General features: G+C 46.8%; 2 protein-coding genes across 2 annotated transcripts; one reads left to right on the plus strand and one right to left on the minus strand.

Annotated features, from left to right (window-relative positions):
* The first annotated feature begins 15,192 nt into the window (after positions 1-15,192).
* Positions 15,193-16,789, plus strand: LOC149397563 (uncharacterized). Its single transcript, XM_089614261.1, has 4 exons — positions 15,193-15,288; positions 15,384-15,893; positions 16,166-16,642; positions 16,718-16,789. The coding sequence occupies exons 1-3, from the start codon at positions 15,193-15,195 to the stop codon at positions 16,484-16,486; spliced, it is 927 nt and encodes a 308-aa protein (XP_089470387.1). The 3' UTR covers positions 16,487-16,642; positions 16,718-16,789.
* A 1,643-nt stretch (positions 16,790-18,432) lies between these two features.
* LOC149397564 (uncharacterized) lies at positions 18,433-19,564 on the minus strand. The gene is made up of 2 exons (XM_089614262.1): positions 19,043-19,564; positions 18,433-18,852 (listed from the first exon to the last, which is right to left on the minus strand). The coding sequence occupies exons 1-2, from the start codon at positions 19,562-19,564 to the stop codon at positions 18,433-18,435; spliced, it is 942 nt and encodes a 313-aa protein (XP_089470388.1).
* Between the last annotated feature and the right edge of the window lie 3,432 nt (positions 19,565-22,996).

Here is a 22,996-nt window from a genome sequence, read left to right on the forward strand (position 1 = left end):
TGTTGCAACACATTGTTCATAGATGCCAAAATATAGCACCTCGCAATTTCATCGGATCGAAGCCAGGCCGCCAGGGCGTCTTTTTCCTCTTGTGTCGAATCTTCATTCGTTTGAGGACATGGGGTGGTGAGAACTCATTTGTGCTTGTCGACAGTAAGGACTATGTCGAGGTTACATTTCCAGTCGACGTAATTGTCGCCTTCGAGTTTATTCGAGGAAAGAATTGTTGAGAGAGGGTTGAGAGACATATTGCCTATAAAAGTTGAAACAAGTTTATGATTAGTCTTTGGTTTAGGATTTAAGTTTATTTAAGACTTGATAAAATTCAAAGGTGTTATAAACCAAACGATAATTTACTCCCTCAAGAGAAGGCCGCAAAAAATCTCCATTTATAAGTAAATGACACATCACTAATGCTTAGTCAAGATGTCAACACACCAATTTTGACTAGCCACCTTTTGAATTGGTTTGATCACTCACATCCTTTCGCAGAGCCTCAAGGGAGGATTACTAGGGATTGAGCCTAAGTGTGTAACCAACCACTTAGTCCAAAACGTCAACTTTGAAAAACAATCCCCCAAGGGGAGTCCTTGCCTTCATCGTATCACTCTCGGACGTAGCTCATTTAGCAATGATCGAAGCAAAAACGCCTTGGAGTACTCCCATTTAAGACAGGGTCGCAAGAGCAGCTCTTAGTCCCACGTTAATTGCTTCTTTCATTAGTGTTGAGGATCGTGGGTTACAAACAACAAATATAACCCTCCCACTTAATTTTTGGAGTTGGTACATCGACTCTTATATGTTCGGAAACGGATTTCCTAGTTAGAGAGCGACAGGGCAGACAACTAGAAGAAAATCCTAGATTTTCATGTTCAGAGCAGTGTTAGTGCATAAAGGCACCAGAGACATGCTCGGATCTTTTCTTATTTTCTATTTCGGGAAAGTGCATGAGGGAAGTGTGAACTTGAACTCACTCGAACAGTTTAAAGTTTGAGATTACACATCTTTTTATTTTTCGGCTTGTCTACAAGGAGACCTCCGACTCAAATTTTCAAGAGCATATAGATTTTGAACATATGTGATATAGATATAGTTTTGAAAAATTTTTGAAAACTTATTAGATTTGGATGACAAAATATTTTCATGTTTAAAAATGAAAACGGTTTTTCAAAATTCAAACTAGTTTTGTAAAAATTCAAATTCAATTAGACTTTCAAAAATCAAAACATTTTAATCTTACACATCATGTTTATAATCTTATGAAAAACATTTTTTCTCAAGAAAATTTTCTCATTAGAGTTCTATAACTCATGGTAGTGGGGCTGAAAATTCGGAATTCAAAAGAACTGGACTTTCGGAACAGCCGCGCACCTTGGAGTAAAATCGCCATAACTGGCGACTCCAATGTCTTTTCGACCCAAAACCGGTGGCATTGGAAAGAGCACAGAAAGACCTTTAATTTGATTCAAGAATCATTAAATTTTGATTTCGGAGCAAAGAGTTATGCCACTTTTACTGTGGGTTTTACCCTAGCTCAAACAAAAAGAAATAGTAAAAGTTCGATCTTTTACTGATTCTAATGTGTTATAATATCATCCCAAACTCATAGAAAATCAACATGATTTTTAATTTAAAGGCAAGAGCAATAAATTAAAGAAAAATCTAAGATAACAATTCTAACAATCAATAAATTAGTAAACTTTCGAAAACGATTTTCAAGCTCATAATTTTAAATACATGTACATGTTGTTACCGGTCGTTTTCGGGACATCGGAAATTCAAAAAACGATTCAAGGACGGCCGGGCTCCGCCGGCCTGAAGCCCAGCGGCTCCCGGCCCAATGGGCCCCAGCGCGCCCTAGCTTGCGCGCTCCAGCACACCCTAGCTCGCGCGCACCCTGCGCCCTGGCCGCCCCGGCCTGCGCGCGCTCTCGCGCCCCGGCCTCCCGGCCCGCGCGCGCTCCCGCGCCCCGGCCTCCTGGCCCGCGCGCATTCCCACGCCCCGGCCTCCTGGCCCGCGCGCATTCCCACGCCCCGGCCTCCCGGCCCGCACGCGCTCCCGCGCCCCAGCCTCCTGGCCCGCGCGCAGCGCCCTGGCCTCCCGGCCCGCGCGCGCACTCCCATGCGCCCCGGCATCCAGGCCCGCGCGCACTTCGACCGAGCATCCTAGCCACCTCGGCCGCCTCGGCCGAACACCTTTGCCACCTCGGCCGTATCGGCCGAGCCTCTTCGCCACCGCGGCCTCCTCGGCCGAGCATCATTGCCACCTCGGCAGGGCACGCCTACTGCCGGGCACGCCGCGCCCGACCATGTCCCACGCCCGGCGCGCCCCATGCCCGTCCGGGCGACATGTCCTGCGCGCCCCGCACCCTCCTGGGCATGAAGCCTCGCGCGCCCCGCTCCCGGCCACCCGGTGGGCCTCAAGGGGTCGGCCCAAGGCCTCCCTCCAACGCTATAAATACCCCCCCTTTTTGGGGAGAAAGAGAGATCGACAATCCGAATTTTACATAATTCCTTCTTGGAACATTTCTCTTCTCTTGAGAATTCTTTCGTGCTCTTGTGACATTCCAAGAGCGCGCAATCCTCCTCCCTCGGCTTAGAAAGTCAAGGACCCCCCTCCACGAGAGGGAGCGCGCTCCTCTTCTACGACCCGAGCCTCTGCAGTACATACTGCTCTCTTGCTTCTTGGCCCTTGAGCTAGAACTCCGAGCTACGAGGCAAGCGACCCCTCTAAAGCCTTCACTAGAAGCTATGAGCCCGGTCCCCCTCTAAAGCCTTGGATTCACAAAGCCTCTGAGCCCAAGATAGCCTCCCAATACACAAATTGAACTACCTTCTGACCTGATCCAGACTAAAGGGTACGTAGGCAGCCAACCTTTGGCATGGTCACACCACCCCAAAACACACCTCAGGGTTTGGAGGGTGCAGCTCGGTCTACGAGCTCCCGTTTTTGGCCCAGGCGTGATCACTTGGTCCGGCGTTGGATCGAACCGCCCGAGGTATTTAATCGTTGTTCATTTTCGTGCGACAACATTTTGGCGCTAGAAGGAGGGGACTTCCCGACTTACACAGCCCGAAATCCCTTCTACAGCTCGACCCCTTTCTTCTCGACTCGAGAAAGATATGAGTGGTCAACCACCTGATCGTTCTGAGGGCGTGAATAACCCCGAAAACACAACCGCGGTGAAGAAATACTTCCTGCGCTCCCGAGCGCAAGGCGACGAGGAGTCTCTCAACGACGAGAGCCACACTCCCTCGCCCCCTCCTCTTCAGGACAGTCGGGACGACCGCATCCTTGAAATGGAGGAGAAAATCCGCCAACTGAAGATAGCCAATGCAAGGTACCACCGCCAACTGGCGGGCAAGGCACCTGCACACGGCGCCCCCCACGGGGAATCTGAGGACCTCGTGGACGAGGGACATGATTATACCCCGACTATGAAGGCTTGGAAATTTCGGCGGATGTCGAGACTTCTCTCACCAAAGACGGGGAACTCCCTGTTGAGATCGAAGCCGGTCCGACGAAAACAAAAGCAATACCGGTCTCCTCTCAAGAAGAAACCTCCCGACGTTCAGCCCATGACCGACTCGGTCAAAGAGGCAATGTTAGGGAAGGTACTACGACTCGGCGAGTAAGGCGTGTGGCTCGAAGCTCACGCCCCCATACCGCCGGGCCGGATCTTAGAGATCGACTTACCGCCCAACGGAACAACCGTGGCGAAGACCTCCGAGAGAGGCTGAGCGCTCGTAAGGGTCACAACCCTACGGCCCCAATCAATGGGGACCCTCGCACGGCTCAAGGGTCGAACGAAAGGCGACATGTGACTCCTCCTGAACAAGGAGTGACCCCCAACACTGGCCTCGACGTCGCCACCATGATTCACAACCTTTGTAATGAGGTGCGTGACCTGCGTGAAGGCGGCTTGGCCGGTGATGCATACGGGGTCGTGGAAGAACATTCCTCTCCCTTCGCCGCCCAAATCCTTGCTGAGGTGTGCACGGGAAACTTCAAACTCCTGAATCTCCCTCCATACAATGGGAAATCTGATCCCACGTATCACATCCAACATTACGAAACTTGGATGACGATGCAAGGCGTCTCACCTGGGGCTCTATGCCAAGCTTTTAGTCTTACCCTCACCGGACCCGGTTTTGAGTGGTTTAAGAATTTAAGACCAAGAAGCATCCAATCATTCAAAGACCTGAAGGACATGTTCCTAGCATGATTTGCTACATCCATGGTCCAAAAGAAGACCAAGATGTACTTATGGTCGATCAGGCAAGAGAATAACGAGTCCTTGAGACAGTATCTCACCTGATTCACCGCAGAATCAAATAAGGTTGACCCGATAGGCCGGTCTGGGACTTGCACGTAGACGGCGCATCGAATGCCCGGGGGGCTGGCGCCGGTGTCGTACTCACAAACCCCGATAGGGAAAAATTGAGGTACGCTTTGCGATTCGAGTTCAAGGCCTCCAACAACGAGGCAGAGTACGAGGCTCTGATAGTTGGATTGGAGTTGGCGAACAAGCTAGAAATCCAGAACCTGCACATCCATTGCGACTCATAATTAATTGTGAACTAGGTGAAGGGCGACAACGCAGCCATGGAGCCGAGCATGATCGCGTATCTGTCCCAGACTCAGAAGAACCTGGAAGCGCTTTCTGTTGTCAATGGTGCCCACAAGAAGAGTTGTAGCCTTTATTTTGTACATTTGATGTAATAAAGTCTCACGAAGACTCTTACTTGTAATTGCTTATTCATTAATAAAAAGTTGAAACGTTCATTCATTCTTCCTTGTCTTTTTGAAGCTTTATGATAAAACATTAGTCTTTAGTCCATAAACAAACTTAACAACTTACGAAGAGACAAATGTAGATTTGCATGAATAAACTCTTCGTAGTTTGCTTAAAACGATATATTCACAATCTAAGGGTCAAAGGACTATTGACCTCAGTACGATTGTCAGGAGAATCTATGATGTCTGGTTACGGGGCATTAAGAGTTGTAGACTCTATAGCTCTTCTAGGTATCTTCCGAAGGTACTGAATTGACCAGTGCACTTCTAGAGACAAAATAATAACAAACCAATTAACCTCTTATTTCTCGAAGTCACTACGTACGAATTGCATCATGCTTACCTTAATCCTGAAATGAGACATGCCATTGCACAGCTTACGTATTATCATTTGAGAAAGTCAGAGTTCGGACTCACTATGTGATTCTGAACAGGGCCTATTGGTGAAGTACTAAGTTGTGAGAATGTCATGAGTAACTTTGTGAAGTTCTCATAGATATGGAATTCATGTACAAGATTGCTGAAATGCAATGTATATCACCTCATGCTTTATTCCTTGGAATGTGAATAAATGAACTGGCCAGTGTCCAAATTGAGTCCTGACTCTTTTGGATGAAACAATGTGACTTGTTAGCTCCTCGTCAATACATTGTTTCTAACTTATTCACAAGCGACAAAGGAGTTGAGGAAATAACAGCTAGAAGGGTAAAATGGTAATTTCGTAAATCCCGACTAGCTGATGATATTCATGAATGGTAAACATAGATAAGATTCAGTGGATCCACTTATCATAATTTGGTTGAATTCTTGAGTAGAAAATAAATTCATTTGAACCGAGAGATTTTCAGTGTCAACTCTTTAGTGGAGTTAGTTGACATTAAGCTAAACTTGGAAAAGGTTTGTGAACTTTTGAGTCCAAGTATATAGCTCTAGCTTTGTTCATTTGGATATATGAGGTCACTGTCACGAATCACATCGAGTAGGAATAGTAAAACTAGAAGCTAAGTCAAAACAAGAACGAGACAAATTTTACGAAAATTGTCAAAAGGGTATTTTTGTCTTTTGAGACATAGGATGAAATGAATGTCAATAAATTTTTTGACATGGTCATTTGATGACATGCATCACTCGGCCAATATTAATTTTATTGGGCCTTGTGGATTAATTTCATTTAATAAGAATTTTATTGAAAATTCTTAATGGGCCTTTTCATATTGTCATGAACAAATGAAGGAGCTTCTAGAAGCCCCTTCTAGAGGAATATGTGCGCCTACTACCCAAGGGAAAAGAGAGAATATTTTGTGCATAAATGTATCAAGATACTTGCCAAAAGAAAAAGAGGAAACAAATTTGCATAAGGATGCTTTAGGGTAATCGGCCAAGTGAGAGACAAGGCAAGGCCTTGAACAAAATTGGAAACAAATCAAGGCTTCTAGAAGCCTTGTTTGGCCGAGTTTCTCAAGTGGGAAAGAGGCAATATTTGCTCATGAATATGTGATATTCTATAGAAGAGGAAACTACCTTATTGAAGGTAAAGCCTCTCCTATAAATAGGAGCCTCATTTCCTCACAATTCATTCATCCAAGTTTAAGAGATTTGAGAGACTCTCTCTCTAGAACTTAGCCGAAGTCCTCTTCTCTCTCTCTCTAGTTTATTTTCGATTTTTTTCTTGTCTTGGCACCTAGGTCCTCACTCGACCTAGCGTTTAGCTCTGCGACTTCAAGACTTGTTCTTAAGTCGTAGTGTTTAAAAGTGCCCACTCACTGATTCCTTCTTTTCGAGTGATTTAGTGATAGAAACTATCGTGGTTGCTCGAGTTCCCGAGGAAAGAAAAGAGAGACGTGCTGCGAGGGGAGACGAACGTTGCCAACCTTCCAAAGGCTCATCAACGTTCAAGCATCAAAAGGTTAGTAACTTTTATAGCTCATATTAGTTTTTATTTACATGCATATGCTCTTGTCTAGGTTAGTAAAAACTAGTTTTACTTTAAAAGAAAATTTTTAAAATTCCGCCGCTTAACGAAGCGTTAAACTTTTTCTCAAACCCTAGATCGATTCCAACACATAATAGTTTTTATTTACATGTGCTTGCTCTTTGTCTAGGTTAGTAAAAACTGTTTTACTTGTAAAAGAAATTTTTTAAAATTCCGCCGCTTACCGAAGCGTTAAACTTTTTCTTAAACCCTAGATCAATTCCAACACTTTCATGGTTTGAGATAGTCCAAGTTCCCCGCGAGGCGAGCATTGAGGCCGATGCCCTGGCGCGCTTTGCGTCAGTGATAGACGGAGACGGAGAAGGCAATGTCCCGATAGAAGTATTGACCCGACCCTACGTCTCGAGAAGCGATGTAGGGGTGATTGGCGAAATGCCACCGCCCCTCATGGATTACGCCACTCGTGGAGTACCTTAAGCGAGGAGTCGTCCTTGAAAACAAGGAGGAAGCAAGAAAGCTGAAAAGCTTGGCGCCGAAGTACACGATGAGGGGGGACACCCTATTCAAGATAGGGTACTCGATGCCCCTCCTCTGATGCTTAACCGAGGTCGAAGCGAAAAAAGCGCTCCGTGAGGTGCACAAGGGGCTGTGTGGGAACCACGCCGCCAGACAGTCTCCGGCTCTGAAGTTGCTAAGGCTTGGATACTTTTGGGCAACCTTGAAAAAGGACTCCCACGAGTGGGCCAAAAGGTGTGACAAATGCTAAAAATTCGCCCACGTCCCGCACCAAGCACCGGCACCACTATGCCCGATCGTAGTGCCTCGACCCTTCGCGAAGTGGGGTATCGACCTCATCGGCGAGCTGCATACGGCCCCGCGACAATACAAGCACGCAATCGTAGCTATCGATTATTTCATGAAATGGGTGGAGGCAGAACCATTGGCAAAGATCACGGAGGCGAACACGACTAGTTTCATCTGGAAGAACATCGTCTGCCACTTTGGAATCCCAGCATCGATCGTGACTGACAATGGAAAGAATTCGACAACGCGCGTGTCCGCGACATATGCGAACAGTTGGGCATCAGCAAGACCTTCTCCTCCCCCCATCATCCTCAGGCCAACAGCCAAGTTGAAGCGGTCAACAAAAAGATCAAGGAGAACCTAAAGTAAAAGCTAGAAGAAAGAAAAGGGGCATGGGCCGAGGAGCTCCCCATGGTCTTGTGGGCATATCGGAAAATTGCACGGAACGCGACCGATGAAACCCCGTTCACGCTCGCATTCGGCATCAAGGCCGTGGCACCCGTCGAGACCAAACTCCCGACTTTCTACATCGAAGAGTTCGAAGAAACCGCCAACAACGTAGCAATGAGGCTCGAACTGGACCTCATAGACGAGAAGAGGGCAGACGCACTTACCCGCCTCGCCGCACAAAAGAGGAAGGTCGTAAAATATTACAACTCCAAGGTCAAGCTTCGAAAGTTCGCCGACGGATTACATTTCGCCTCAAAAGCTTTGTCATGCATTGTTATAATTTCTAGTATCCTCTACGAGTACACAAGAAACTCGGGGGGCTAACAGGTACACATCTTTCGTGCGACGCTCTCGCACGATTCCACGCCTCGCACACCGAAAGGTAGCGAGACGTCAACGAGTCGCATCCGCGCACCGGACCGCTGATCCTAAGGCAGCAGTCAAAACCCAAAACGCGACCAGTGTACCGATAGGTACCACGCTCGCTGGGAACTGCGCTTGCTTCGAGCCCGTCCCAGCATGTAACACCACGCCAACAGGTAGCGTACACGCTAGGAAAGAGGCACGCTAGCCATCCAGCTCGTGTGTCGAGAGGCAGCGAGTCACTAATGGATGTCAAAGGCTCGCACTCGTCTGACAAAACTGGTCTAGCCAGCGTCCACGGGAAACCTCGCCACTAAGTATGGCACTAAGCCGTGCAGACTGGTTACGCTAGACATAGTAAACCGAGGGTCGTAAGACACGCACTAGCCGGATTGTGCGAATCGATTATGCTAAGCATAGTAAATCGAGAAAATAAGACGCATAATAAACCGGAAAAGCTTTAATAAAAACAATCAATGTTGCGTAAACAACCCAACAAAAGGAAAAAGAATGTGACAAATATCCGAAAAGAAAGCAACAAAGAAGACAAGCGCTAAACAAGTGCGCGGAAAACCAAAACAAGACCAACTACTCATAACCAAATTCGACCTGCTCCTCATAAATCTCGGGCGGAGGGACGCCCGACCCGACGGTGGGCTCTCTGTCAGGCGGGCAGTTTATAGACTGAGCAGCCTCCGTGGGAACCTGGGGACAAGGGTCATCCGCTTGTGGCACGTCGTCCAAGGGGGGAAACATGCCTTCAAAGAAAGAGAAGATGGTTGCGTGAGATGCGTTCTCCTTTGCGGTCGCGTCACGAACCCGTACGGCCACCGCGTAACGAGCCTCCTCTAGGGCGATGTCCCAGTCATCCTCCAAATCCGCTTAGCTCGCACGGTGTCATCCTTCTCTTCATTAAAGGCTTGCATCTCCACCAGCAGGGAGTCCCATTCCCTCTTCAATAACGCTTGGAGTTTCGTCGTCTCCCCCAGAAAGGTGTCGGCCGACTATTCCGCCTTTTCCCGAGACGCATGCTCAACCGCTCGCAATGACCTCTCGGTGACCAGCTCCACGCCTAGACTAGACACCTCCTCGCGGGCCCGCTTCGACTCCTCCTCGAGTGCTTGAAACTCCTAGGCAGTTCAGACTCCCACCAAGGCGGCGGCATGGTCGGCCGCTGCGCTCTCCATGTCTGTCTTCATGATTTGCATCCACCGCAACAAGTCCCGAAGAATGCGGTCGCCTTGTCTTGACGTGCAAGCATCTGCAAAAGTGGGTGGCACATGCGCAATCGTGATAACTACGACGGCTATATACAAATCAAATAACCAATCGTACCTTCCGAGCGTCGCTGATCCCGTTCTGGAAGTATTCGATGTCGCTCGTCGTCAGGAGACCCTTGAAGTCTCTCAGAGGGGCTTCGAGGATTCCTTGGGAGCATTGGCCCCTCAGCTCTGCCGCTTCTGCTAGAAGCATCGAGTCCATGCCATCTTGTGTCGCCGATGTGTGAGCGCGCTTCTGACAGGAGGGCGAGCTGAGAGACACCGACGACGACGGTCGCTTATTCGAAGAGTTCGCCTCATTCCTCGTCCGCACAGGCGACCCCCCACGGTGAGCCTCAACTCGAGAATGGACCGCGGCCACGGCTTCGGCAGTGGGTTGCGCCCTGGGCACTCACGCACGCGAACAATCTCGAGCCATGGTACCTGTCATAAAAGGGCGTCAATCGGTTAGAACAAGATAATAAACGTAAGCGACAAAGTACTGCAATAGCACAAAAAATATATATAGTTAGTACCCCCCACATCGGGGAGAGGGGCAGGAGAACCCCCTGCCTTAGACTCGGGGCCCGCCACGGCCTCCGCGTTTGGGGTAGGGCATCAGGGAACGTCATCGCCGGGCACGAACGACCAGGTCGTCGCCATTAAGTCCGTGGACTCGAAGAGCAACCCTTGCCCCGTCGGATCTGGGACCGCCCTAATCACGGTTGCAAGCTCGCAGTGCTCAACATCACCAACGGCCGAGAAGTCGGCCACAAGACCAAACACGAGAGGCGCCGCCCCCAAGGCGGATTCAGACACCCATACCAAGGGTATCGGTGCTTTGAAGTCGGGAGCACTCCTCAAGCAAGACGAGTCCCCCTGGCGGTCGCTCAATCGAACCGCCGGCTCCCCGTGCACGCGCCCGACCCAGCAAGGTCTATCTCCCCCACGTCGGGATCGGTAGAGTCTCCCACGCGTCGGCCCGACACGTGGTCGCCCGGGCTCCCGTCTCCATGTAGGCCCAGCCCTTGGTCGCCCGGGCTCCCGTATCTCCCTATGCCCGCGTCCGGCCCAGAGGCGTGGCCCGGTCCCAGGGTGATCGGGTCTACCCCACTTAAGCCCGGCCCGAATGGCCCCTCGCCCTCCACGCGTCCGTCCATCCCTGGGTCGGCCGGGCACCCTTCCACGCGCGCGTCCAGCCCAAGGGCCCGGGCCAATTCTCGGCCGGCTGGGTTCCCTTCGTGCGGGCTCGGCCCACTCAGGCCTAGGGTTGGCTCGGGGGTCATGCAGGCTGCCGCCCCCTGGTCGGCGCTGCTTGCCCGGCCCGCCTCCTGCCCGGTGCCGGCGCCTCCCCACCGGCGCGGTCACGCCTAGGCCGCCTGCCTCGCTGGTGCGACCGGCAGGTGGCCAAACAGCCCCACCCGGTTGGGTAGGGTCCTCCCCGATGCCAGGATCGACCCAAACGGTGTCACCCTCATCCAACGCGCCTCCCCCAGCGTCGGTCTCGCCGGGTGCGGTCTCCTCCGGTGCGCGCGCTCCGCCCAGGCCGCCCGCCTCGCTAGCGAGACCGGCAGGTAGCCAAACAGCCCCACTCGGTCGGGTGGGGTCCTACCCGGCACCGGGATCAGCCCAGACCGCATCGCCCATGGCCGGCGCGTCCCCCCGGGCGCGGCCCCGCTCGAGCGGCGCGTCTCGCCCAGGTCTTCCCCGATGCCGGCGACGGCCCAGGCAGCGCCGCCCAGGGTTGGCGCACCTCCCCTGGCACCGATCTCGCCGGAGACGGCCTCACCCAGGCTGTGCGACCCGCAAGCGTCCCCCTGGTCGGTCCCACTTTTGCGCATGACGTCCCCGGCGTGTCTATAACCCAGGCTGGTCCCGCACCGGTCGATCCAGCCCTCCCCGGCGCTCGATGGGCCGGTGTCCTCCTGGTGGCGCGACCCGTCTCCCGAGCGCAGCCCCTTCCTCACCGGCCAACCATGCGTCAATCGAGGAGAAATCATCCCCGGCCATTCCTATCATACTTGTGTTCAAGGAGATAAAAACCGGGCCCAAAAATCTTCCAAGTCCACATGTTGATCCCGAGTAGAGGGAAGAGATCATCCTCAACGGCCCCACACGCCGACAGGTGGTTGGTGGGGTCCATGAGCGCATGCAACGAGACGAGAAGGTATGGAAAATAGAGCGACCAAAGAAAAAAATAGTAATTAAAAGCGATCGGGACATACCTCTTGACGACGGGTTACTCCGGTGGGCCGACGGTAGCGGAAAATCCTTGAGTTTACCATACGAGTTACACTCGGTGATAAACTCGGGGAGCTAATGTTACCGGTCCATCCCGACCCGGTAAGACGACAACGACTGCAATAGTGGCCTACCTTGGACCTCCCCTCGGCGCACGGCCGATGGCCGGCCCTGGGCCGTCACTTGGCCAATGGCCGGCCCAGGACCGTCACTCGGACGATGGCCGGCCCTAGGTCGTCACTCGGTCGGCCCTGGGCCGTCATTCGGTCGGCCCTGGGCCGTCATTCGGCTATTGGCAGGCCCAGGGCCGTCACTCGGCCAATGGCCAGCCCAGGGCCGTCACTCGACCGATGGTCGGCCCTGGGTCGTCACCCGGCCGGCCTTGGGCCGTCACTCTGCCATTGGCCAACCCAGGGCCGTCACTCGGCCAATGGCCGGCCCAAGGCCGTCACTCGGCCAATGGCCGACCCAGAGCCGTCACTCGGCCAAGGGGCCTTCAAAACGTCCCTTGGTTGCCTATAAATACAAGGGTCGACCCCTCGAGTCAGGTAATCCGAAATTGAGTACTGAAACGCTGCTGAACTCGTACCTCACTCGTTTCTCTCAAGTTCTGCCCTCTAGACACCTAATCCTCTACATCCCACCTCAATCCTCCTAATGTTGAGCGTCGGAGAGGGAAACAGAGGCATCCCCTATGTTTCCCCTTTGTAGTTCACGTGTTCTTTATCTCGTTTCAGGTGTTTGGACGAGGCAAGCGTCACCGACAGCTAAGGGATGACTTGGGATACCAAGTCCGACACGCTCGAACCCGAACGCGACCACTAGGTCCGGCCTTGGGTCGAACCGTTTGGGGCTCTAAATAGTTGTCCGAAAACGAGCGACAACAGTTTATACTATCATAAATAGTTATATGTAGCTTTTGTAAAATTCAATTTAAAATATCAAAATTAATATGTTATTAACATGTGGTTTTTATTTTATGTATTTTTTTTATGTGTGTATGATTTAATAAATTATCAAATTTGTAAAATAATATCACATCTATCTAATTTATAAGATTATATGTGTTTGCAAAATATTTAAAAGTTCGCGACATAATTAATTTACGGTTCCTTAAATCCCAAGAAAAAAAATTATTTTGTATACCTATAATATAATATTGCACGTATTCTAATATCTCTAAGAAAAAAAAACATAACAATTAAATAATAACAACTAAGTTAAGATTTCAAATTTTGTAACTATGTTTACAAAATTTATTTATGATATATACGGGGCATTGTCTATCATATAGTAATACACACATGGAATTTGAATAACAAAAAAATCAACATAGATACTCATATTTTTTAAAAAGTCTAACATGTTGAAATGACAATTTTATCATATTATTCTGTAGATATATTAATTAATTTTATTGTTTTCTTTTAAATAGTCATATAACAAAACATATATTTCGTCGTATTTAAAGTTAATAGACCTAATAATAATAGTAAGAAATTAGATTATCAATTTTGAGTTAAGCTTTACGTATTAATAAATAAATTAATAAAATCTTATTTCGTTTTTCTATTCTCTTCTTTTAAACCACATCAATAGAATTATTTCAATTAATATCTTTGTTTTATATATATGAATTAGATTAATAAATAAATAAATAAAATCTTATTTCGTTTTTCTATTCTCTTCTTTTAAACCACATCAATAGAATTATTTCAATTAATATCTTTGTTTTATATATATGAATTAGGGAGAATGAGCATAGTAGCCCAATCAGTACACCAATATTAGTAGAATAGCCCAAGTTTGAATAAATTAAAGGAATAGCCCAATTAATAATTGACTACCCAAATTACCCTCGCACTAAATTTACCCAACCCTAAACCTAAATTCGTTCGGTCCTTGTCCCTATCCATTTCACGCCACCACGTGACCAATCTCCGCCGATCCATTCCACGCCGCCGCGTCGTCGCCGATCGTCGTCTATCCAACCAGCGCATCTCTCTCGGCAACACGTAGAGCCCTTACGGTGGTACTCCAATTGCTGAAACTCTTCGCGAAGGTCAGATCGACAACAAGGTCAGATCGCGAAGGTCAATCTCATTTGCAAATTCATCGAGGTCAGTCTCACTTGAGTTTTGAAAAATATTACAATATAATCGGGGGATCGAGAGTCTCTCTGTTACGAGAAAGTTTCTCCGCTCGTATAGTCTCAATGCTTATTCTGTAATTAACTGTATATGTTAATAATAAACTGAATGCTTTGCTTAATGTAGGTTAATGAATACACTGAATAGGTTAATGAGTTATGAAATCGCTTTGCTTCTGTTGAGTTACGAAATTGCTTTGCTTCGGTTGAGTTATGGAATTGTTCGCATTAGGTTAATCAATTAACTGAATAGGTTAATGAATACACTGAATAGGTTAATGAGTTATGGAATTGCTTTGCTTCGGTTGAGTTATGGAATTGTTCGCATTAGGTTAATCAATTAACTGAATAGGTTAATGAATACACTGAATAGGTTAATGAGTTATGGAATTGCTTTGCTTCGGTTGAGTTATGGAATTGTTCGCATTAGGTTAATCAATTAACTGAATTGGTTAATGAATACACTTAATAGGTTAATGAGTTATGGAATTGCTTTGCTTCGGTTGAGTTATGGAATTGTTCGCATTAGGTTAATCAATTATCTGAATAGGTTAATGAATACACTGAATAGGTTAATGAGTTATGGAATTGCTTTGTTTAATGTAATGCTTGCATTAAGTTCATTAATTAACTGGATGAGTTAATCAATTAACGGAGTCATTGTGTTATGGATTTGATTTGCTTAATGTAGTGAACTGAATGCATGCATTAAGTTAATTAATTTAGTGAATGCTTATTAATTTATGAACTGATTTATTATTCATTAGGTATTCAACTGATGAATCTGGCTATAGCGTTTATGAATCTGCCTGCATAAATCTGAAGGAAAATGGGGGTAAGCAACTGATGTAGTAACCCAAAGAGTGTATTTTTTTATACATGAATATAGTGTACTCATGTATTTTATTATCATTTTGCAGTCCAAATATAAATGCAATTCAAGTAAATGGCTCGTTAATGCAATAATAAATACACACACAAAGTTGGAGCACTTTGATCAGATCATCTCGAAGCTTAATGAACTGCAGCGACAACTGTTTAGCAGGTCAGCCTTTGGCTCGTTGTTACCGCTCTATCATGCTGAAGCATTGCCAAGTAAAGTCACGAGATTCCCTTCAAGAATCATCAATCATCTAGTCCTGAGGCTATGTCAAGGCAGCAACGAAAATGAGCCCACCTTCAAAATCAATAGAAAAATGAGACGTTTTGGCATCAAAGATTATGCTCTCATGACAGGCTTAAACTGTCAAAAACCCACACAAGAGGAACTTGATTATCTTAAATCACGAAAGGTAATTAACCTAACTACATAACTCAATTTACAAGACATTAAGTTATGCATTGTATCTAGATAAATATTCTAATGTAGTATTTGTAATTGAAACAGGTGGTTGAGAATTCCGTCTTTTACAAGACATTCTTCGCCAACACACGACGAGTTACAAAGGCAGACCTTCTCCAAAAGTATAAAGAAGTTAAATCTGATGAGACCCCTGACGAATTGCTGATTATGCTTGCAAATGCTTGCATTATTGAGTTGATCCTATTTCCGAAACAGCCAAACATAGGAATCGACATGAGTCGTGTATGCATAGCAAGTGATGAGAAGCAAGTGAATGAGTTTCCGTGGGGATGGCTGAGTTACGAAGACCTTTGCAATTCAATTAATAGTGCATCAAACTCAATCCGAAACAATGTTAATGCGTACGGTTTGGAAGGGTTTTCGCACGCCTTGGTTGCATGGGCATACGATATTCTTCCATCACTTTTAGATCACGACTATGGACAAATCAGAAATGTTGATCACTTGCCACGAATACTGCGATGGAATTACGTCTACTATTCGAACAAAAATGTTGCCACACAGATGTACAATAATGTCTTTAACAACAAAGAGGTAATTCTTAATTTACTGATTTAGTTAATTAAATAACTTTCCATGCTTGATTAAATATATCAATCATCTATAAAAGTGACATTCATAACCTATACTGAACGTATTGAATGCTTGAATTAGGTATTTGCTCAAGTTATGTCTGTTATGTTAATTTATTTACAGATTGAAAATAGATTTAGGTTAATTAATTAACTGAATGTTGAATGTTGAATGTTGAATGTTGGGATTAGGAATTATGAATGGTTGACATTATTATGATGTTGGGCTGGCAGGTACATGTAGGTGTAATTAAATTGAGCGAAGAAGAGACAAACGCTTATTACATTATTGATCTTCTTAAAGAAAACGATAAAGATCAGTCTGATGCTGAAGAGGAGGAGGAGTCAGAGGAAATGGAAGCAGAGGAGGATGAGGAAGACGAGGCAGAGGCAGAGGAGGAAGAGGAAGATGAGGAGGAGGAAGAGGAGGCGAGGGAGGATAAGGAAGATTCAGATAAAGAAAAAGATGCCGGGGAAGCATGGGACAGTTCATCGCTGTTTCAAATTGTGAGCAAGATTGCGAAACAGCAAGCAGTGATGAAGAAAGAACAGTAAAAGATGAAGAAAGAGATGCAGGAAAATCACGAAATAGTGACTATGAAACTTGATGGAATCATTAAAGTAATGAAGATAGTTTACGGAAAAGGTGGAGTTGACCTACAAAACAACAGCGTCAACAGAACTGTAACAAATGAATCAAATCCCGAAGAGGTGAGAATCTTTGTTAAGTTCAAGTTATTGGTAAATTTATGAACTAAATACCTAAAAAATGATGTTTCTTACCAGGACGATGAAGAACGATCACAAGGTTATGAAGGACAAGGCACAGAGACGCATGCGGAAGAGGAAGGAAATGAGGTAGCTATACAAGTCAAAAATAGTTAATTTAACATAGAAATCAGTTAATTGAATATCTGCATCAATGTTTCTTTGAATAACAGAATAATCGTGAGACTTCTAATGAGAGACGCAGTGAAGAATCATCTGCTTTGAAGGAACAAGTTTCTCCGTCATCGAAGAGCAGAAGGGCTGCTGAGAATTACTCAAATGTGGTAAGAAATATAATGTAAATTAAATATTATTTACGTACTAAGTTAATTGATTCATGGCCTAAGTTAATTAAATTTACTAAAACATGTTAACTCGCCTTCTTTTACAGCAAGCTGAAATTGAGATGGATGATATTAACAATATCCCCGAAATTCAAATTGAAATTGCACCAGTCCCGGCGAATGAAAATGTAAGTAACAATAGTTTTACTTACATCTCAATGTAAGTTTATAAAGTTAATTAATTAACTGAAACATATTCTGACCTATGTTAATTAACTGTACATCTCAATGTCTAGTCGGCTGTCGATGCCAATTTGAATGATGTTGTCGATGTGTTTGGAAGTGATGATAGCACAAGTACAAAAAGTGAGGAACTTGGAGCAGCTTCAATGAAGCGGAAATTATGTGAGGTAAATATAGAATATAGGCATATTTTACATTATAAAAACACATGTTGTTGAGTTAGTTTAGCTTGATTTTTGAAGGACAATCAAGAGGGTGATAAAGAGAAAACCCCGACAAAAGCAGCGGAAGCAAACGACCAGCCAAAACCACAGCCACGTAGGTCTCCACGCCTATTGAGCTTGAATGAAGCCTTTGAAGAAAATGTACTAGGACAGAGAGGTCCTAGAAGACCCAAGCAACCAGCAGTGATGATACGAAGTCCTTACCGATGGATTTTGGATCAGCATTAGAGAAAAGTAAGGCTACAATTGAAGACATTGATTCACCGTCATTTAGTCTTAATCTTTCGCAGTTCGATGACAAAAGAGCGAAGAAGCCCAAGAATTCCAAAAAAAGTCTGGTGTATCAAAGAACGAAGAACAAAAAATAGACAGGTTGTATGGTTAATTAGAGTATTTTGGGATTTAGGTGTAAAAATTAGAAGGAAGGGCAGGTTTAGATAATGGTTGTAGTTGGATTTCATTTTGAAATTCCTTTTGTGGTGAAAAACAGATTAGTTTCATCAACTATATAGAGTAAATTAGTTATGATACATAATCAAATCTGATACTTTTAGTGTTACTTTGTCAATTGTTATAATCGATGTGATGAGCTAAATATGTGCGAAAGGGACGAACAAACACCAATCACTTTTTGCAACAAAAACACACAAGGGCTTATCAAAGTAAAAAGACTCCCAATAAGTCTGTTAATTAATTAACTTAACATAAGCAAACTGTAACACCAATCACTTTTTGCAACAAAAACACACAAGTGCTTATCAAAGTATAAAGACTCCCAATAAGTCTGTTAATTAATTAACTTAACATAAGCAAACTGTTAATTGATTGCACAATTCAAAAAGATAATTCAACAATCAATTAGCCTATAAAATCAAGCCATTGTCGTATAGAAAAGGTAACAAAAATATGTGAAAATTTCTAACATGAAAAATAGTTCAATAAAAGAATTAAGACAAAATTCCAAAATCTTGAAACTAAAACTCTAATGCTTCTTAAGACAGGATCTCTTGTTGTGTCCCATTGCTCCACAATTCGAGCAATTCATCTGCTCCGCAACAATCGAAGATGATGCATACCTCTTCATCTTTGGCCTTCCCGCCTTTGCTACCACAATGGGGGCTTTAATTTCCTTAAGCAACTCCGATGGAATATCCCAACTCGACATATCATCAATCGGGTACAAACTAGCAGAATAGGTGGCAATATAAAAATCTTTTGTATAATACTGTGAAATGAACGGCATCACTTGTAGCCTGTTTTTCCACATCTTAGCCATCGCGTGTGAGCACGGAAAATCGTTCATTTGCCAATTATTACACGTGCACGTTCGTTTGTTGATGTTGACAACTTCGTTCACTCCATTATCTTGAACTTGGAATTCATCAACATTAATAGGATTGACCTGCAATCAGACAGTAAATTTAATTAACTTAGTAAGTTAATTAAATTAACTCCTTCAGGAAAATACATTTCACGTATCAACTACAAATATTTTAGTAAAGACATAATAAAAGTCAACATCAATTATGTAAATAGTACATAATTAAATTAATCCATTGATAAGTAAATTAAAAGTATTTAGAGTTACTCACCAACATTGATCGTGCTTTTTCCTCATTTTCATGAGACATATTCAACGAGAGCCAAGTTGTCAATGACGAATTCATCGATTGGCCCGAGAGTAACCGATCAAAAAACCATCCCTGAAGAATGTTTCGATACTCAATTACTAACTGCAAAACCGGCAATCCCCTTGCCTCAAGCAACCGTGCATTCATCGATTCCGATATATTCGTTGTCATGATGTTGTAACGCTTTCCCGGGAAAAGTGCACACGACCATCGTAAGGGGTCAGCATCTTCTAGGTACTTTTTGATGCCGGGATCAATTCTTTCCAACAAAGTCATAAACTTTTCAAACTCTTGAGTTTTGTAAGCCTTTGCACATGTTTTGAAGAATGGCTCAATGGCGCCGTGATGGAACCTAGTCTTCAAATTGTTGCATAAATGCTGCATGCATATGGCATGTTTGGCTAATGGAAAGACATTTGAAACTGCCTTAGGAATGCTAATGTGACGATCGGATATGATTACCAAGTCGTCACGATCACCCATACACTCTTTGAGCTTAGAAAGAAACCACTCCCATGATTAATCGTTCTCCGAATTAACGATACCTAATCCAAGTGGGAATATGTGATTATCGCCATCCAAGGCAGAAGCAAGAAGCATTTGACCTCCAAATTTACTTTTAAGAAATGAGCCATCTATGGAAAAAACGGGAAGACAATACTTCCAGCCAGCTATGGATGCACCAAAAGAAATGAAGAAGTACAAAAACTCTCCGCTTGGTTTGATCTGTAAATCAGTAAATGTTCCTGTGTTGACAAAAAGTAAGTAAAATAATTACAATATCTCTGTAAAAGAGAAAACAGTTTCTGTTTAGCATTGTTGTTTCAGTTAATTAATTAACAAATGAAGAACAGTAGGTTAATTAATTTACTGAGCCAGAATGATGTCAAATGGTTTACCTGGATTCCTTTCCTTCATCATCTTTGCAACAAGAGGAAGCAAAGAATATGACTCCTCGGGACAACCTCTTATTTCTTTAAGAGCAAGTTGTCGAGATTTCCATGCCTTGTAATAAGAAATTTCGACTTTTCCCTTAACCAACATGGTTGAAATCACATCTTTCGGTGTAACATGACTAGCACTCCTATTCAACAACTCTGTTTTGATGCATTGACTGACCAAGGAAGAGGTAGCTTGAACATGACGATTAGAAAAGACTTCCATCCTATGATCCATAGAGTGCAGACTAGTGTACTTGCGTACAGTCCAAAAATGACAATTCTTGGAAGACACCGCGTTCATCATCCATGGGCAAGAAGGTGCACATCATATCAAATTGAAACGAGTACTTGAAGATCTAAGGACTTTGTACTCGAAATGATGTGTAATAGCATATAATTGCATGACCTTAATCATATACTCCTTAGACAAGAAAATATCATTTTCTTTGATATCAAATGACATAGAGAAGTTGTCAAAGTCGATATCATCAATGATCGAAACCTGTTTTCCGATATCAACGGTATTGTTGTCGCTGCTTTTCGGACAACGATTTAGGAGTCAAAGGCGGTTAGACCCAAGGCCGGACCAAGTGGCCTCGCCTTGACTCGAGCGTGTCGGACTTGGTATCCCAAGTCTTCCCTTAGCTGTCAATTAATGGTGTTTGAGCTCGCCGGCATACCTGAAAAAGATAGGAGAACCGTGAGCTAAGAAGGGAAAACATAGGGGGTGCCTCTGTTTACCTCTCCAACGCTAAACATTAGTGGGATTGAGGTGGATTATAGAGGTTTAGAGGTGGTGAGAGGCCAAAGATGAGCGAAACGAGTGAAGTACGAGTTCGACAACGTTTCGAGCCTCAAAATTGGATTACCTGGACCAGGGGAGGGGCCCTGGTATTTATAGGCGACCAAGGGGTGCTTTGGGCGTCCCCTTCGCCGAGGGCCGGCTCTGAGGCGGCCTTGGAGAGGAAGGACGGCTCTGAGGCGGCCTTGGAGAGGAAGGACGGCTCTGAGGCGGCCTTGGAGAGGAGGGACGGCTCTGAGGCGGCCTTGGAGGGGAGGGACGGCTCTGAGGCGGCCTTGGAGAGGGAGGACGGCTCTGAGGCGGCCTTGGAGAGGAAGGACGGCTCTGAGGCGGCCTTGGAGAGGAAGGACGACTCTGAGGCGGCCTTGGACGAGCGCCGGCTCTGAGGCGGCCTTGGACGAGCGCCGGCTCTGAGGCGACCTTGGACGAGCGCCGGCTCTGAGCCGGCCTTTGGACGAGCGCCGGCTCTGAGGCGGCCTTGGACGAGCGCCGGCTCTGAGCCGGCCTTGGACGAGCGCCGGCTCTGAGGCGGCCTTGGACGAGCGCCGGCTCTGAGGCGGCCTTGGACGAGCGCCGGCTCTGAGCCGGCCTTGGACGAGCGCCGGCTCTGAGGCGGCCTTGGACGAGCGCCGGCTCTGAGGCGGCCTTGGACGAGCGCCGGCTCTGAGCCGGCCTTGGACGAGCGCCGGCTCTGAGGCGGCCTTGGACGAGCGCCGGCTCTGAGGCGGCCTTGGATGAGCGCCGGCTCTGAGCCGGCCTTGGACGAGCGCCGGCTCTGAGTCGGCCTTGGACGAGCGCCGGTTCTGAGTCGGCCTTGGACGGGCGCCGGCTCTGAGCCGGCCTTGGACGGGCGCCGGCTCTGAGTCGGCCGCGGGCGGGTGAGTCTCAGGACGGCCGCCAGCGTGGCTACCGTCGATCTACCGGGCCGAGACGGACCGGTAACATTAGCCCCCTGAGTTTCGTGTCGAGCGTAGGTCGAGTGGAAACTCAAAAATCACGTCGACATGCGGACTTCAGACAACCACTCTCGATTTTCTGAGTACATCGTAGAGCGGCCTCGGCGCATTGCGAGGGGCGACTTTATTGTGTCGCGCTTGGTGTGAGCGGGTTTTCTGCGGACGCTGGCTAGACCAGTTACGTCCGGCGGACGCAGGCCTTTGAAACCCACTTGCAACTCGTTGCCTGTCGGCTCACGAGCTGGGCGGCGAGCGCAGTGCCACATTCGTGTGGCCAGGTTTCCCGTGGACGCTGGCTAGACCAGATACGCCCTGCGGACGCAAGCCTTTGAAACCCATTTGTAAATCGCTGCCTGTCGGCGCACGAGCTGGGCCACGAGCGTGATGCCACATCCGTGTGGCCAAGTTTCCCATGGACGTTGGCTAGACCAGATACGTCCTGCGGACGCAAGCCTTTGAAACCCATTTGTAACTCGCTGCCTGTCGGCTCACGAGCTGGACGGCGAGCGCGATGCCACATTTGTGTGGCCGGGTTTCCCGTGGACGCTGGCTAGACCAGGTACGTCCGGCGGACGCAAGCCTTTGAAACCCATTTGAAACTCGCTGCCTTTCGGCTCACGAGCTGGGCGGCGAGCGCGGTGCCACATTTGCGTGGCGATTTTCCCGTGGGCGCTGGCTAGACCAGGTACACCCGGCGGACGCAAGCCTTTGAAACCCATTTGAAACTCGCTGCCTTTCGGCTCACGAGCTGGGCGGCGAGCGCGGAGCCACATTTGCGTGGCGATTTTCCCGTGGACGCTGGCTAGACCAGATACGCCCGGCGGACGCAAGCCTTTGAAACCCATTTGAAACTTGCTGCCTTTTGGCTCACGAGCTGGGCGGCGAGCGCGGACTCGGGACTCAACTCGAGGACTCATGTAGAGCCTGCACGAGGAGTACCTGTCGTCTTGTGGACTCGGGACTCAACTCGAGGACTCATGTAGAGCCTGCACGATGAGTTACGTGAAGAATCGGCACGAGGAGTATCAGTCGACTCGTGGACTCGGGACTCAACTCGAGGACTCATGTAGAGCCTGCACGAGGAGTATCTGTCAACTTGTGGACTCGGGACTCAACTCGAAGACTCATGTAGAGCCTGCACGAGGAGTTACGTGAAGAGTCGGCACGAGGAGTTCTGTCGACTCGTAGACTCGAACTCGACTCGAGGAATGAACTC

The sequence above is a fragment of the Urtica dioica genome, chromosome 5, assembly GCF_054948205.1.
Source record: "Urtica dioica subsp. dioica isolate 48M chromosome 5, U.dioica_male_clone48M_v1_H2, whole genome shotgun sequence".
Classification (NCBI taxonomy): Eukaryota; Viridiplantae; Streptophyta; class Magnoliopsida; order Rosales; family Urticaceae; genus Urtica; species Urtica dioica.